This window comes from Armigeres subalbatus, chromosome 3 (genome assembly GCF_024139115.2).
Source record: "Armigeres subalbatus isolate Guangzhou_Male chromosome 3, GZ_Asu_2, whole genome shotgun sequence".
In the NCBI taxonomy this organism is placed as follows: domain Eukaryota; kingdom Metazoa; phylum Arthropoda; class Insecta; order Diptera; family Culicidae; genus Armigeres; species Armigeres subalbatus.
In genome coordinates this window covers 88,020,712-88,038,005 of record NC_085141.1, presented here as the reverse complement: position 1 = coordinate 88,038,005, position 17,294 = coordinate 88,020,712, and the positions used below count along the sequence as shown (strand labels likewise).

Below are 17,294 nucleotides of genomic sequence, written 5' to 3'. Positions count from 1 at the left end.
AAGCCCGTTCTTGCCGTCTTAATTATCCATTATATGATTCCGTCTTTTCTTGCTTAGTCAAAACCTGGTCAAGACGGTTGGTCGTCCTGGATGTTTTAATTCCGTAGTGCAACGGGTTAGCGCTTTCCTAAAGATACTTTCCGGGATTCTGTACATCGCTTTGGCTCGACGGATCGGGCATGCTCTTAGTCTTCTTACCAGATCCATAGCCAGAACAATTTGATTTCGTTTGTATTCCATAAATATTCTTCGTGGAGTCGATATTTTTACGTTTTCAGTGGCATCGATCAAGCACGTCCCTCGAGCAACCATGTATACTTTTTCCATCACAAATGAATATTCGTACTCACCTTCAATTCGTCATCCTGCACTGTGATGCAAGTATCGACGATTGATCCACCGATAACCACCTAAAAAGACAGTTCAGTTCAATGTTAATGACATCTCCCGGAACATACGGAACAATGGTCAATTATAATATTGTACACACTCGGTACCAAAATAAGCGATCAATATGCCTTCCACTTTTCTTTCAAATTTACCAACATGAATTTCTTTCGAAAAGGAAAGACATTTTGAAAACAAAGCTATTCGATCTAGAAGCGCAAAACTTTAATCACATTCAATTATATCACAATGAGGTAGATAAATAGAGGTGTACACAACATGAAGAATGATTATAGACTAGACAAGTTTTTCAACTAACCGGTGCCTGTTGGCTGCTGGACTTGACAGCGTTTCCACCGTTTTCCAAACGACACAACTCAACCGCAATTTCCGCAGCAACGCTCGCGTTGTTTTTCACTAGTGCCATATCTGAAATAGAAAATTGTGTAACATCAAATTAAATTTTTCAATCAATTCCAAACAATTCGCCTTACTCGACTCGAGGCTTCTTCCCTTCGTATGAAGTGATATGGCGGCCAAAACGAAGGGAGTCATGTCCTTTCCTTCTATAGAATTTGAACCGGCATCGGAGAGCGCTTGTTCTGTAGCGTTTTCAATCAGTTTTCGATCGAAAGCGTGCTCCTCCGGCAGTGGTACCCCGATCAAGAACCCTGACTGCAAACCGAGTGAGTGGTTGGCACTGAGTAACTCGGCCACTTCCGCAGCGGTGTTAAAGTTGAAATTCGCCTTACATCCACTGGTGGGGAAATAGAATGCCGGAAATTCTCGGTCCGGACATTTGAAGGAAGCAACACCGACTCCTTGGGTTTCCTAACGTAAATCAGAAAAAAAAATGCCGAATAATATGCAATGATGCACTATGTTGATAAGAATGACCTCACCAAATATTCCAATGTTCTTGGAATATCCAGAATAGACTTGACGCCGCTGGAAACGACAGCCACCGGCGAACGGCCCAGCTCAATAAGATCTGCGGAAACGTCCAGGCTATTCTCTCCACCACGATGTACTCCACCGATTCCACCAGTGGCGAAAATCCTAATGCCAACCATGCTGGCCACTGCCAAGGTACCGGCGACGGTAGTGCCACCGTTCAGCTTACGGCTCACCACGTAAGCCAGATCACGACGGGATGTCTTCAAGGTGCTACCCTTGTCGACGCGGGCCAACAACTTCAGCTCATCCGCACTCACGCCGACCTTGACGCGGCCACCGACGATAGCGATGGTAGCCGGAACGGCACCCTATGGAGATTGTTTTGAACATGAAAATATTTATTTGTATAATTGCCATATGTTTGGTGTTCATTCAAAGCTAACAATTGACGTTTTTTTATGTATGCAGATGAAAATTATCATACCTATATCATTGCTAATTTCTAATTCAATGTTACATGTTTTACTTTTTTTTCTTCTCAACTTCACATCAGAAATATATACACCGTAGTTACAGTCTCCTGGGTACCATTATTTTTCCAATACTAACTTTTTTTGGGAAACCAGAGCAGACATTCCAACCACATAGTTTCGAGTTCTCTTATTCCCACATAGGAATGAAAATAAGCCTAGCTTTGTGTAAACGACGTTGTAATTTAATATAACAAATTTATCCTAAAGCAACCCAGATGCAAGCTCTTCCTACATCTCGCCCGTTCTACTGCGAACGAAATGATTCCCCCTCGCACACCGTTCCAAGCCTACCCAGCACCGTCAGACTTTTCAAGAACTATAATAAATCCTATCCATTTTCCGGTTCCAATCCATATTTTCTTTCCGGAAGGCCGGTGCGGTTGCAGTTATAAATTCCAAAACTTGTACCATCCAGTGGAAGATAGTAACTGCTCGTTGAGCACAACCGCAGACCACAATCCACATAGCTGGTCCGCCTCCTCGTTGAAATCGGTTTTCTAATTGAATATGCGGTTCATGCAGATTTGGCCTCACGTCTGCCGCTCAACTCTGTATCAATTTTGCATTTCTTGTAGGTCAGCCCTTCCAAATACCTCCGCCACCAGTTACTGGTTCCAACCATCAAGTTTACCCATATTGCGATGAAGTGACCAGATGCTGTCCGTTCCGAGTGTCGCATTTTCACTGTATTTGTCTTGCGCTGGAAAAAGCCCCGCAAAACATTATTACTCAGAATTGATAAAGCATCAAACATTACGTAGAAATTCTTTAGAATTTTTCATAATTTTGTTTAATGTATTGCATTTTTGCAAAGATTAATAGATTTATGCAAAAACGGAAACACAATTTAAATTAATACTCAGATACCCACGTCAAGATGAATATATTCGTCATTATTCCTCTTATTATTATTAACATCTTCAAACAAGTGAAATTTCGTCTTTGAGGATGCTAGATAAGAGATTTATTTAAATATAACTCCAAATAACTTTTCACTTCAATATATCTTAGTGTTATGGTTTTAATTGACAGAAATTCAAACATTTTTCGATGGAGAATTCTGCTTTTTCTAATATTGCAGTCTTAATTTTGGAAATATTCAAAAATTTAAAGAAATTTTATATTAATTAAACATTACTAAACATAAAATTTCCGTAAACACAACATAAGTTTTTACAAAAGATTTTTGTTTCCACTATAATTTCGTCATTTTTTATCAAAAATAAAATAAAATTAGAAGTTTACTCTGCACTGTAATACAAGGAACTCAAAAACTTTGTTTCACGTTGACACAAAATGCATCTGGTCACTTTAAGTAATGATACTGAGCGCGATGTTCCGTTTTCTTGTCACAAGAAACTTTTTCCAATCTGGTTTTGACTGGGAAAGTACAGCTTTATTCAAACATTCTCGTCACCTTCAATGTACCCACTTTTAGGTGAATGAGGGTGTACCAAACTTAGAGCAGCCTAGTCAAGAGAAGTTTCAGAATATACAAACGATTAAATTGATGAAGAGGCATACCCAAATGTCTTTAATGAGAGAATTAAGGTAACACATTCAACAGATTCATAAAACTATTATTATATGCACCCAACCAGCAGATGGCAGATTTTAATACAGTTCTGCATAAGAACCTTACAGAAACTGTATAATAATTAAGCATATACAATTTTTGGCAGATTTTAATACAATCGTTGTATTGAAATTATACAGATTTGTATTATTTTAATACAATTTCTGTTTTTATACAATAATTGTAAGATCTGTTTTTTGGGTGTGCAATTGTTAATCTAAAAAACACCTTAACAAAGTTCAAAAGAATGGTCAACCAAATGCACGTAAAATTCATATCCATTCTTATTATCTCGTCTTTGAAATGTTTCCTAATATTCAGGACATTTACACCTCATGACTTAGCCCTTATCTGATCCACCCTAACGACCATGCAGCGGCTCAGCTTAATTACGTTTTCCGAAAGTATCATCCTTCCAACCTCGACTGCAGCTAAACTATAGAAGCAACCGAACCGAAGCTTACCTTTTTGCGAACGATCTGCTCCACTTCGAGGGCCGTCTCAAGATTCTGCGGATACGGCATACCGTGGGTGATGATGGTGGACTCGAGTGCCACCACCGACTGGGGCGCCTTGCGGAGAGCTTCCCGTACTTCCGGTTTTATGTCAACCAGGGCACTGTTTTTTGGGGGCGGGGTGGTGAACAAAATAAAGGATTAGGAAAGTTAGGATAACTTGTCGAGACACTTCGTAAGGAACTAATTAGAAAAAAACGGGAACAACAAGATGACGATAGTATCATATCGGGATACGATATGCCATGTTCTACTTAATCGTTCCTAATAATGGTTTACCACAAAGAACAAGTTGCTCTTGCACGAAAAGACTATCACGTCAATTCGTAGTACGTAGTAGTTAATTCTCCTTCGTTAATTAAAACATAATTATTTACTATGGTGATTATTTATCAAGTATTTTTTGTAAGCTGCATTAATATTTTTCATTATTTTTTTCATAAATAATTCAGATTTCATTTAATCTAACTTAAAAACCAAGAATAATCCACCAAGAGGTGATGGTGCCTTTCTCGTGCATTATAAAACAAGAAACACATAACAGTAGCAAGAAAAGCACATGAGAGAGGTTAAAATTGCACTTTAGGGAGATAGATTCGGCTATTTCCATCAATTCACATTTATTTGCGTCCATTTGAATGCATTGCAACAGATTTGAAAAAAATTTAGATTTTGAATTTTTTTTCCAAAGAAGGACCCTTGGGAAAAATGGGGGAAAAAACAATGTTTTTTTAATAACTCCAAAACGCAATGGCCGATTAGGCCAATTTTCAATAGCGAAAAATTAGGAAGGATTCTGCGTCGAATGAAACATGTTGCAAGCAAATCGGATGAGGCTAAGTACAAAAAAGTGTGTTTCACATTTTTTGTACACACACATACATACACACATACAGACGTCACCTTAATTTGTCGAGCTGAGTCGATCGGTATATAACACTATGGGTCTCCGAGCCTTCTATCAAAAGTTCGGTTTTGGAGTGATCCTACAGCCTTTACGTATACTTAGTATACGCCAGGGCTGCCCAACGTACGGCCCGCGGGCCGGATGCGGCTCTCAGCTCCATTTTTTGTGGCCCGCGAACTGTGGTAGAAAATACTTCATAACCGGCCCATAAGCTTTTCTATGTGGCTCGTTAAGTTTCTTTTTTATAACTTATTAATAAATACTTTAAGATATAACCGGTTTGAGAAAAAACTGTGGTAATCGAGTAATTAACTTAATGTGATTCGGGGAAGCACTACACACCGTGTTATTTTTCCTATCTTTTGTCTCTTTCTAGTATAATTACCTCGTAACTTTGGAGCGGCGTACTTCGGTTTTCAATTGTTTGATGTAACTGTAAATTAATGTGACCAGCAAGCGTCCTGCGAAACGCGTGACGCCTATCTGGATTGCGTCACTGGCTTGACAATTGATCCTCCAAAAGTGAATTTCGCATAGATTTTTTCCAACAAAAAAAATGGAAAAATATTTATAAGGCTGTATGAATTGTAATAAGTTTGTAAAACAAAGTCTAAAAATGCAGCGTCTAAAACTATTCTAGGACGGAGAACTTGAGATGCACATCGGCTATTGTTGGCATCGTGTGCCCTAAGGAAAAAGTCTCCTTCAGTTGCATTAGTTTGCCTCGGAACACGGTGAGTAAAAGTTCTTGCAGAAGATTAGGAAAATACGTTACGTGAAAAAAGTTGAATACTTGGTGCAGGTAACTGTCTTCATTAGATCATCTGTAAATCATGGAGGAATTGTCAGTTTTGATCCCAATGAGTGGAACGACTGCAGGCAAAGACCTGAGAGGAGCTGTTAAACATGTATGAAGACACTCCTCTAAAAACATAAGTGGCCTTAGAACTGATGGAGCCGGCACTGGTAATTACGGTACAGAACACTGTCATTGTAACACTTCTAAGAAAAGAAAGGCAATCACAGTGTATCGTTATATTTCCCCGCACATTGCATTATTCACCATGAGAATTTATGTGCCAAAACGATTTTTATACCTGAAGTACTGGCGCATTATTTTAATAAACTTCATCAACGTGAGAGATCCACAACCACCAATTCTGAATCATGTTGACGGAAATGGAAGCGGATGAATACGGATATTTGCTGTATTGTTGCGAAGTTCGTTGACTCAGTTCGACGAAGTTCGTAGAACCAGAGTTATTCTCTTCGAAACGAAATCGCACTATTTTTACAAGATAAAGAAAACCCAATGCCCGAACTGAATGATCCTGAATAGGCGGATGGCTCAGCTTTTCTGGTGGATATTACCAGACATCCAATGACTTGAACATAAGACTGAAAGGCACGGATCAACACGTCAAACTTTTATTATTCTTCATTAAAGCTTTTGAAACGAAATTGGTGCGACATATTTTTGTACATTTTGTTGCTGAAAATTGCGATATATTCCTTCATCTTGTTGATTTTATAGAACACAGTTACGAATTATCCATTTTCTCAACACCGTTTTATGATGCGAATTATAAAATGTATCCGAAATGTTTCAAATGGAGATTATCAAGGAGATTATCGACCTCCAATACAACGACGAGCTCAAATCTAAATTTCAGAAAGAAAACATCTTTCATCTCAGCACATTTTAAGAATAAAAGCAGTAAAAAACTTCGAATCCTGTTTGCGAATTTTGGTCACCGATTGCGAAAACAATATATGATGTTTATTCGAGAGTAGGCAACATGGCAACAATTTCCTGTTTCCCATTGAACTTGGAACTAAAAAAGATCTGTTACGTTAAAAAATGTGTTTTTGAACGCAATTCAATCGTGTTAATTTTTCTTTGAAGATTTTTTGCCATTCTGTAAAAATGAAAAAAAAACTCAAGGATTGAAAATTTTTAAATTATATTAAAAACTGCCGAATATTATTTGGCCCGCCAAATACGCGAAAGCCAAAAATATCCTACTGGAGCAATTTATCAATTTTATTTTTAGAAAAGAGACGAAATTAATCATAATTCACAAGCAGTTGTTGATTTCCCACACATCGCTACCAGTATCCAGGTGTTTGATTCTAAGTGTGAAATGCAGATAAAAGTGGATTACCTCAGAAGTACGAACTATTTTTGGAAAAAAATGTATCTCGATATCGATCCGACGAGCACAAAAAAAACGAGCAAGGTCATTCAACCAGTCGGAAGACTATTTGCGGACCTTCCATATACTGTTTGGTCGGCGACAAATAGCATGAAGAATTGACCTTTCCCGTCAAAAATTTCTATTCGATCAATCGATTCTTTGGCTTAATTAAGGTCAACTTTCCCAAAGAACCCTTATTGCTTGATGCTTCTAAGTATTTTTAAATTTTAAAACAAAAATCGAAATAGTGCTGTTTTTCAGATTTTCAGATTGGCCCGATTTTGAACGAACATCGGGTAAATTTTTCAGGCAGGTTCACACATGCCACACCTTTCGGTTTTTGTTTTCGATTATAAAAATAGTTAGACAAATTTGTTTTTTTTGGGAAAGTTGACCTTAAAGCTAGGGGAAAATACCTATTCTTGGCAGTCTAAGACATTCGCCAAATTGAATGATAAAAATAATGAATAAATACACTAAAACACAGGTCCAGTTTAACTGGTATACATTTGTATGCTCTTTCTTTGATGGTTAGTGTTCACTAAATATAACAGCTTTTACCACAAACTCAGTAAATTTAATATAAAGTAACAGGTTAACGTTTCTTCTGTTGGCATAGCAATTTCTATTATCAGCAATGAGTTTGCTCCCTTTAGCAACTAGACATGGAAGTAGAAAACTGGTAATGTATTGGTGCCAAATGCTGGTTGTTTATATTCTCCAGTAGTAAAATTCATTCATATTAATCGGCCGCACGCTCATCTCGCTTCACTCAATTTTGAAACAAACTTTATTGTTTATCAAAACTGGTTTAAAGCAAAACATAAATTTTTAGCCTTGGCATCAATTTTATGTCATGTAGACAGATAGGCAAAAGCATTTGAACACATTAAAACAAATTTAACCCTTATGCGGTCAACAAAAACAGACGTGAATGGTAGATAGGGCACCCGTGTACCCAGATATTGACCGTTTCATAACTTTTACCATTTTCAACCTATTTGAATAATGTTGGCCATTTTAGAGAAGAGAACTTATATGCTTTTTGTTCACTGCCAAGATTTACATTTTTTGCCTTTTGTAATGCCTTAGAGTCTTAGAGTTTTTTAATGCTAAAAGTCTATCAACCAGTTTCAAATAAACAACTTGCTTTTTGCGGTCCTTACATGATATGTTTGTTTCATCAAAAAAAAATCATGGTGGTTGTGTACAAGATACGACCGCTCGACATAACTACGTAAAACCAAATCTATACACATAAGAATGAATTTTTGTCTGTCTGCCCTTATAGACTAGGAAACGGCATGAACATTTGTATGTAAAGGTTTTTGGCAACGCTGAAGATTCTTATGATGGTATTAGACCCCTACTCTTCTGGAAGGGGGACTCCCATACAAATGAAGTACAAATTTCTGCTTTAATCGAAAATTAATCTAAAAAATGGAATCCAAATTTGCGAATTTCGAATACTTAACCGTCTTTTAAATAATGTAACAAATATATAATTAATCAGTTTTAGGTGAAACGAAGCTCGTCGTTTCTAATAGTATAGTATATTAACAATATATTCCACCTCGTGAGTCTTCATATGTTGAATAATGGGCAGCACTGTCCTATCCAGCCGCTGGAGCCACCCCATTCTTACACTACGTTTCACAGTTGAATAATAGATAATACCCTAAAAGTAGGCAATTATTTATGGTTGAAATGCGCTATGTAGGAATGGGAATGGTTATAATTTTTTTGATGAGCTTGGAAAGTACATATTGAAGTTGCAAAAGGAAACCGGTCCTGTCAGCTACATAAGGGTGAAAATACTACGGTGTTGCTATCACTTTTGATATAATTCATGGTCTGCGTAAAAATCTGAATAGAAGCATTTGTATGTTAACACTTTTTTTTAAATAAATGCCATTGCCGGATTTTTTATTCGTATTTTTCCTAAAATCAAATCACAAAGAATTGTGCGTGGTATTTTTTTAGCGTGTGTTTGATATGCTCACAAACACATTCTCCCGCTCTATTCCGAAGTGTGCTGCTGCCAAAGAAAACGAACAGTCTCGATTTTATTTAGTGAAACATAGAGCAAATATTGCATAAATTTGCTCTTTGTGGTGACAATCAAGTGGTGATAAAGTGTAAAAAGTAGTTTACGTACCTAATTTGTCGTGTCATACGGAATAAAGAGGAGAAACAGGCGATCCAAAAAAGTAAGTAACAGTTTGCTTTTTATGCGCTGCTTTCTTTGGCAATGCAATAATGGCAAGGATTTCGTAGGTGCAAATTTGTTTCGGTGATTAACAAATCAAATCTTGTTACTTCTACACAAACAACTTATTTAAATGAAAGCTTTGACTTGAAATTGTGTGATTGAATCAAAATTATGTTCATAAATAGTGTATGTTTGTTGGAAAACGCAAATATTGTTGAGGGTGCCAACAACTGTCGCACCCTGCCAAAGCCGTATTCTACCCTATGTCCATTTAGAATCCGGAATAATAAAATCATCTGTAACTCGGTAACGGATTGACGTACAAATAAGGTTAATACATCAAAACAAGGGTAATTCACTGTACTTTAAGGAAAAATTATTGATACAAATAATTTCTTCTTGTTTCTAGTGAAAATTCGCACCTTCTTTTTTATTCCTCTCATCAAAAGTTGCACACCTCCGGAGTCAACTTCCTTGGCACATTTGTTCCACATTTTGGTCATCTGAGTCGCGTCCCGAGCTGTTTTTCCACTTTTCTTAAGCTTCCGCTTTATTACTGCCCAAAATGTCTCGATGGGCCGGAGCTGTGGGCAGTTGCGTGGATTTATGTTTTTATCGATGAAATCTTCGTTATTATCGCGGTACCACTGGATGACTTCCCGGCTGTAGGGGCAACTCGCCAAATCTGGTCAAAACTTCACGGGACCTTTATGGGCTTTATGGAAGGTCGACCGCGGTTTTTGAGACATTCCTCATTGTACAGCTTCGAGTCCATCGTCTTATTCGTCACAAACGCTTAGGTCTTTGCCCCACAGTTGCATATCCCTTGCCAAAATCATCCGTTTTTTTGTAAGTTTTTCCAAAAAGCAAACTTAAACTTCGCAGGAACTACTCCTCGTGCCGTCACCATGTAGAATTCTTGGCTAGGAAGCTGTCCGCAATCCTTTTTGACGTAGGTTCCATCGTCGATGAGCAGGATTATCAACGTGGGTGTGCAGACTTTTTTCTCTCCTTTCGGCTTCCATCTGGAATAATTTTTGACACGCTGCATGAAACTTCGTGAAATTTATACCACAGCAAGCAGGCGCCTAGGTAGACAAAAAGCTGTAAAAGAATTCTTGCAGCGGTCACTTTCCGTGCCGCTGCAATACAATAAATGATTCCGGATTCTAAATGGACATAGCTTTAGGTAGGCCAAAGAATCGACTGAGACAATTAAAAAAGATACAATTTTTGACGGGAAAGGTCAATTGCAAGGATCCACAATATTTTTTGATGTGCCGAATAGTTTGAATGATAGATACTTACCTCAGTTTGGCCAGGTCAGAAATCCTACGCCTGGACAAGCAACTGCCAGTTGATAAGGTTGGGAGCTTTGATGAGAAACGGAGCATTTTGTCTGAAAGTAAAAATATGGCAATATAAGGTTACGGAAGGAAATATTTAAATTTGGAGATAGGGGATCAGGGAGCATTATGAACATCCGGAACACATTGGACATCCCCAATAGCTTGATTGATTTTTGACGTTGGATTTCCAACGTCTTACCCGAAGGTACTGGGTGTCAAATCAGAATCTAAAATTGGGAACCGTCTCGAAATCATGTAAAATTTTGAGCGTTAATAGGTAGCGCCTTAATTCTTCGATGGATTTTGGAGATTTATATATCAATCGACTCGGAAACTCTCTAGAAATGTGTCAGCTTCATTGAAACTATCGATTAGTTTCGCTAAACTAATAAAAATTTTAATTAGTAGTAGTAAAATTTATCTTTATTTTGCTCTTTTTTGGTTTAACAATTTTTCTTACAGTGCAAGTGCTTGGACAAAGGTTCTTCATCTTTATGTTTAAGTTTAATTTTAGTATTCTATTTACAATCATTTACATTGCAAAATTCTACAGTTTTACCATCGTTGGCATCATTTTGTTTTAAGTTGTTTAACTTAAGTCTAAAAATTTGATAACCTAACTACCTATTTACACTAATATTTACATACAAATTTGATAACCTAGATTGGAACGATAACCTAGAAAAGGCGCAACGGACCCTAAACCAATCCTTATACTCACCAAAACGCTCATGTAGTGTTTTCACCCCGGCCAGACGATGGACCTCAGATGTTCTTGTCCTGGGTGGGGTGTTATAATCATCCGCAGGAATTTGTTTTGGACCCGTTGAAGTTTGAGGTGATGGATTTTAGCGCAGATCTCCCAGACCGGCATGCCGTATTCGATCACAGGGAGGATGATTTGCTTGTATACAGCAAGCTTATTTTTCAGGAACAATGACGACCGATGGTTGATCAAAAGGTACTATAATTTTAACAAAATGTTACACTTCGTAACTCTCTTGTCAACCTGTTGCATGAAAATAAGCTTGCTGTCGAGGTCAAGCCAAGGTAGTCGGCCTCATTGGCCTATTCCACATTGAGGATGATTTTACAGTCCCCAGGCGGAACAAGTTTAAGGTATTTAGAGTGGGAAAAAATGATGACCTGGGTCCTCATCGCGTTGATACCAAGGGCCCCATACGCCTCTGTACTCTGCATCGAACAATGGCCCATACGCCTGTCACTGGCGAACAAAGCTCGTGTACTCTGCATCGAAGCTTAGTACCACTGTTAGGGCGCAATCGTCAATGCGAACATTTTATTCGGTTTTCCAACATTTATATTCGGTTAGTTGCTGCAAATACATTCTTTTTCGAGTCCCTTTAATCAAGCAGGTATCTCAAGCATACCACATTGTTATATTGCTGCATGATTGAATGTTTAATTTTGATAAAATATAGAAAACAAAAGTGTGCATAAAAATTGCCTCGCCATAACAAAAAGGTGACAGAGAATTAAAACTGTTTACATTTTAGAGCCAGCACATGTCGGGGTAGGGATTCATTGCTCCGACTTCTCCCCCTGATTGATACAGACCTTCCAACTGGTGAGGTACTCTGTCAGGACATCCAGGCCTCGTTGGAGTTTTGTCACTAGCGCTCTGACCACTCTACCGTTGTAGATGATGGAAGTGTCATCTGCGAAATGCCGCCTTCTAGAGGTTCTGGCATGTCGGAGGTGAACAGGTTAAACTAGGGATCCTACATTCAGAGATATGCGAAAGCGGCCATCTTGAGCCAATCGAGCATTGAGAACTGTCAAAATCTGAGCCAAATGAACATTGCTATTGTTGCAGATCGAAAGGTATTGCGATTTTGATGAAATAGATTTCATGAAAAGTTTTGTTGAATAAACAATTTGTTTTGCTTTCGTAAGTTAAAGTATTCTAGTTGATGCCTTATATCGTGTTCATTCGTATTGCTCTTTAATTTTAGCGAAAATGCACTGCTAGAGGATAGACAAAATAATCAAAAAGTGTCTTCGAATGTAAAGTCATGTGCAAGCCTAAACATTTTTCACTGCGGCAAGTGCTGGCAGCGTTTGTTTACGAAAGTAACAGCGTTGCTAAATCATCTGGAAAAGTATTCGCACATCTCTTAATATAGGATCCCTAGGTTAAACAGCAAGCACCCGTGGGTACGGCCCTGAGGTCGTGGGTACGGCCCTGTTGTGCGCAATGGAACACACCTCGCTGATTAAGACACGGAATGTCCTCGTCTACAGGTATTTGTTGATGATTTTCACCTTGTAGCGTTGTACTTTGTATACCAGGTCTTTGTGCCATACATTGTCGAATGCCTTCTCAACATGTTTTAGAGACAGACTTGTTCCGTCTGAGCACGTTGGTAACTCGGGTCAGTTGGTGTACGGTTGATCGCGCGCGTTCCTCGAGCAAGATGTTGTGGTGTTCGGCAGACTCAAGTAACCTTTTCAAACATCTTGGATAACTTTGAAAAAAGGCTGATGGGGCGATACCTTTCGGACCGGAAGGATCCTTCCCAGGCTTCCGGATTGGGATGATTTTGGCTGACTTCCAAGACGATGGGAAGTATGATGATTTGATGTAGGCCGTCAATTCGCCAGCTGAGATCTCCAACTCCTCCCAGAAGGCGTTGGCAATAAGATGAATGTTGTTTGCATGCTCGTTAACGGCTGCTTCGTGCGGACTGACGATGTTCTGTCCAATATTGTGCGAGCTGACGAAGTGACGATCTATTTCGGTAGCCTTCTCTACAGGAGTTATCAAGCGATCCTTAGAGCCATTACTGTCTAATGGGATCAATGGGCAGATCTTATTGGGCCGATATTTCTCCCAGTCAACGACGGTGATCAGGTCCTTCCAGGTGGTGGAGCTGTGCTCCAGATAAGCCAGGTAAAGCTCGTCGCAATATCTCCTCGCCTTGTCGTGACAAGCGATCTTGTGCACGGCCACTGGCTTCAGTCCGCAACTTTCGAGTTCTGCTTTTAGCTCCTCTTCCTTCATGTTGTGGAGTCCTCGCAGCCTTAAGCCTTGAGGGGCTTCGTGCCGAGGTGGTCATGAGTGTAGTACTCATACTTGTGGACCTCGAGGAACTCCACGACGGATTGATGGTGGTTCTTATTTACGGGCATCACTTTCACGCCCTCGCTGCAGAGCCGAAATGTACATTTCAGCCCCTTAGCGATCAATTGGCGAATTTTCGGGCACAAATCCGGCAGATCGCCCTTCACAAACACAGGCGGGCACTTCTCCTTCCGCTCTGGTTGCACCTGTGGCATGTGCGATTTCTGCTTCCTTCTCTTCGGCGGGTTGCCGTCATCGTCGATTGGCAACGACGAATACGCGTTGCTTTGCAAAAGCTGCTTAAAGGGGTTACCCGCGCCTCCAATAGCAGTGCGCTTAGGCACCTTTTCCGCGACCGAATCGGCCACCGAGTAAACACAACGAATGAGCGAGAAAAAAAAAACTTGAAAAAAATGCGCGAGCAAAAAGCACTATCAGCACCCAGTATTTTTTTTAAAACCAACCAATCTCGTTCATGCATTCCCAATACAGACATCAGAATGATGTAAATTACTATACTTTTGACCCACCGCTTCATTTTCAATGGACATAAAAAGGCCCGTGTTTCGCGGGCACGCATCATTTCCGTTCGAGAATCTACGGTGCAGCGATGCCAGATCTACGGAAATTTCCGTAGATTTACGGCGTAGATTTGTGGCTGTGTAACTGTCGCTCATCTAGGGGATGTTTTGCATTAGGTCCGTTTTGTGTGAAGCAAACATATCTCTGTGTTATTGATTTTAAGCGTGTAGTAAACCAGAAAAAGTTTTGAAACCCCTCTCCTTTGTTAAAAATTTATTGTTGACTTAAAAGCTCAAAATTTCAAAATCACACGGTCATAAGAATGGGTGGTGCTCAAGGAATGTAATTGTCGCTGAAAATGCAAATAACAAGCAACACAAGAGAACAGCGATAAGTCTTTGTCATCATCTGCAGAGGATAAAGACAATGTTGCGTTGACTCAACATTCACTACTATAAAATTATGGTCCTGAAAACAACGGATTTACGTTCAATAATGCTCCCTTCCAACCACTAGCAACAAAAAACCCCAATCAGAAACTTAAGAGAAAAGATCCCTTGGCCATTTATCCGAATACTTTTTCCTGTGTCTCTCTCTCTCTGACGTGCGCTCATGGTTCTCCAAACGGACGGTAACTTTTTGACGTCGCGTTGCCAAGCGATTAATTTTCACTTTGAACAAAATTTGTCTAGTCTCAACCTTTCCTTATATAGATGAGTGGTCCTGGAAAGAACCGACTAATTTTTAAAAATGCACTTCTTGAATCACTAACAGCAACCACTCAATAGTTTGGATTTGCAAGAAAATGTTGGCCTGAGAGCTGTTCCACTGATGATTGCCAATGATGCTGGGTCATTAGGCCGAAGGCTGTTAGGCCGAAGGTCCTTAGGCCGAACGGTCATTTGGCCGAAAGGCAATTAGGCCGAATTAGAAGTGTGGAATAAGAAGTGAAGGAGGAAGAAGGAAGAAGGAAGAAGGAAAAAGGAAGAAGAGAGAAGGAAGAAGAAAGAAGGAATAAGGAATAAGGAACAAGGAATAAGGAAGAAGGAAGAAGAAAAAAGAAAGGGGGAATCAGGAAGGGAAGGGAGAAGGAAAAAGAAAGATGTAAGAAGGAAGGAGAAAGAAAGAAGAAGGAAGAAGAAATAAGGAAGAAAGAAGAATGAAGGAGGAAGAAGGAAGAGGGAGGAAGGAGGAAAGAAGAAGGAAGGAGGAAGAAGTAAGAAAGCAGACGGAATAAGGAAGAAGGTAGAAAGAAGAAGGAAGATGGGAGAAGTCAGAAGAAAAAAGGAAGACGGAAGAAGGGAATAGGAAGAAGGAAGAAGAAAGAATGAATAAGGAAGAATGAAGAAGGAAGAACGAAGAAAGAAGAAAGAAAAAGGAAGAAGGGAGAAGGAAGTAGAGATATAGAAGAAAGGAGAAGGAATAAAGAATGGAGAAAGAAAAAGAAAGAAGCAAGAAGAAGAAAAGAAGATGAAAGAAGGAAGAAGAAAGCAGGAAGAAAGAAGAAAAAGGCAAGAAGAAGGAAAAAGTAATAAGAAGGAAGAACAAAGAAAAAAGAAAGTAGAGCAAAGAACAAAGAATGAGGAAGAACTAAGGAAGAAGAAAGAAGAAAACAGGAAAAAACTACTCCTTTCTCACGTTTTGCTTAATGACCTTTCGACCTAATGGCCTGACACCATTGCCAACCGACAGTTCGCATGTAGCCAGAAATATAGCCAGATATGGCATGGCTAACGCGTACCTGAAGGAATAAAATAGACCACATTTCGCGGTTCTTAGCCTCTTACCCAGCAATTTCTATTCCTACCTCCCCATGGTACTGGTCGTGGTACGAGCAACCATAGGGAAGACCACTCCGGTGGGAACTAGGATCGCACGCTGGCAATGGAGGGGGTTTGCTCCTCACCGGAGGTGCAAATCTTACCGGATACCTGGTCTCCATTTCAGGAGCGGCTCACAACATCGTCTATTCTTCATGTTAGAGGCGTCTGATCATTGTGAGAGTGCCAGCGTGGATCTCTAAGCAATACTGTGCACAATGATCCATGGGAGAATGATCCTCTGGAAATTTAGGGTGTTTTGTGGCAGGCTTTGCAAGCCAGCATATAAAAAACGCACGCAACGAATAATCAACAATAGAGTACGGACCTGAAAATCGGCGAAGACCACTGCGACGAAAAGGGACTAGCGATAGGTAACTCGGTTCGTGGAACTGCAAATCTCTCAAATTCATCGGGAGCACACACATACTCGCCGATCAGCTCAAGGACCGTGGATTCGGCATCGTAGCGCTGCAGGAGGTTTGTTTGAAGGGATCAATGGTGCGAACGTTTAGAGGTGATCATACCATCTACCAGAGCTGCGGCAACACACACGAGCTGGGAACAGCTTTCACAGTGATGGGCGATATGCAAAGGCGCGTGATCGGGTGGTGGTCGATCAATGAGATAATGTGCAGGTTGAGGATCAAAGGGCGGTTTTTCAACTTCAGCATAATCAACGTCCATAGCTCCATAGCCCCCACTCACTGATGATGATAAGGACACATTCTACACGCAGCTCGAATGTGAGTACGACAGCTGCCCAAGCCACGATGTCAAAATCATCATAGGAGATTTAAATGCATAGGATAGGAGGAGGAGGAGTTCAGACTGACTTTTTAAAGTTCAGCGCCCACCGACTGATGAACGAAAACGGTCTACGAATAATTGATTTTGCCGCCTCCAAGAATATGGCCATTCACAGCACCTACTTCCAACACAGCCTTCCGTGTCGGTACACCTGGAGATCACCACTGCCGACAGAATCACAAATCAATCACAATCTGGTTGATGCACGGCACTTTCCGACATTATCGACGTCAGGATATATCGTGCCGCTAACATCGATTCTGACCACTGTCTGATGGTTAAACTGCGCCCAATATTATCCGTCATCAACAATGATCGGTACAACCTAGAGCGACTAAAGCTACATGATCGCCACTGCATATGCACAGCATCTCAAGGCAGCGTTTCCGGAAGAGGGTGAGCTCGATAGGGCCCCTCTTGAGGACTGCTAGAGTACAGTTAAAGCAGCCGTTAACGGCGCAGCGGACAGCAACATTGGGTATG

At 40.0% G+C, this 17,294-nt stretch overlaps 1 protein-coding gene across 3 annotated transcripts in view; it reads right to left on the bottom strand.

Moving 5' to 3' along the window:
* Window positions 1-276: 276 nt before the first annotated feature.
* LOC134219390 (pseudouridine-5'-phosphate glycosidase-like) overlaps window positions 277-17,294 on the bottom strand; it is a 45,954-nt gene continuing 28,936 nt past the window's right edge. For 2 of the 3 annotated variants that reach the window (XM_062698112.1, XM_062698114.1), the window contains exons 2-7: window positions 10,534-10,624; window positions 3,858-4,011; window positions 1,290-1,652; window positions 882-1,218; window positions 707-816; window positions 278-410 (exon numbers count right to left, since the gene is read on the bottom strand). In XM_062698112.1, the coding sequence (XP_062554096.1) occupies window positions 327-410; window positions 707-816; window positions 882-1,218; window positions 1,290-1,652; window positions 3,858-4,011; window positions 10,534-10,619 (1,134 nt within the window). In that variant the 5' untranslated portion in view covers window positions 10,620-10,624 and the 3' untranslated portion in view covers window positions 278-326. Of the gene's footprint in view, window positions 411-706; window positions 817-881; window positions 1,219-1,289; window positions 1,653-3,857; window positions 4,012-10,533; window positions 10,625-17,294 lie in introns of all 3 variants that reach the window. The other variant, XM_062698111.1, reaches the window with a different exon arrangement.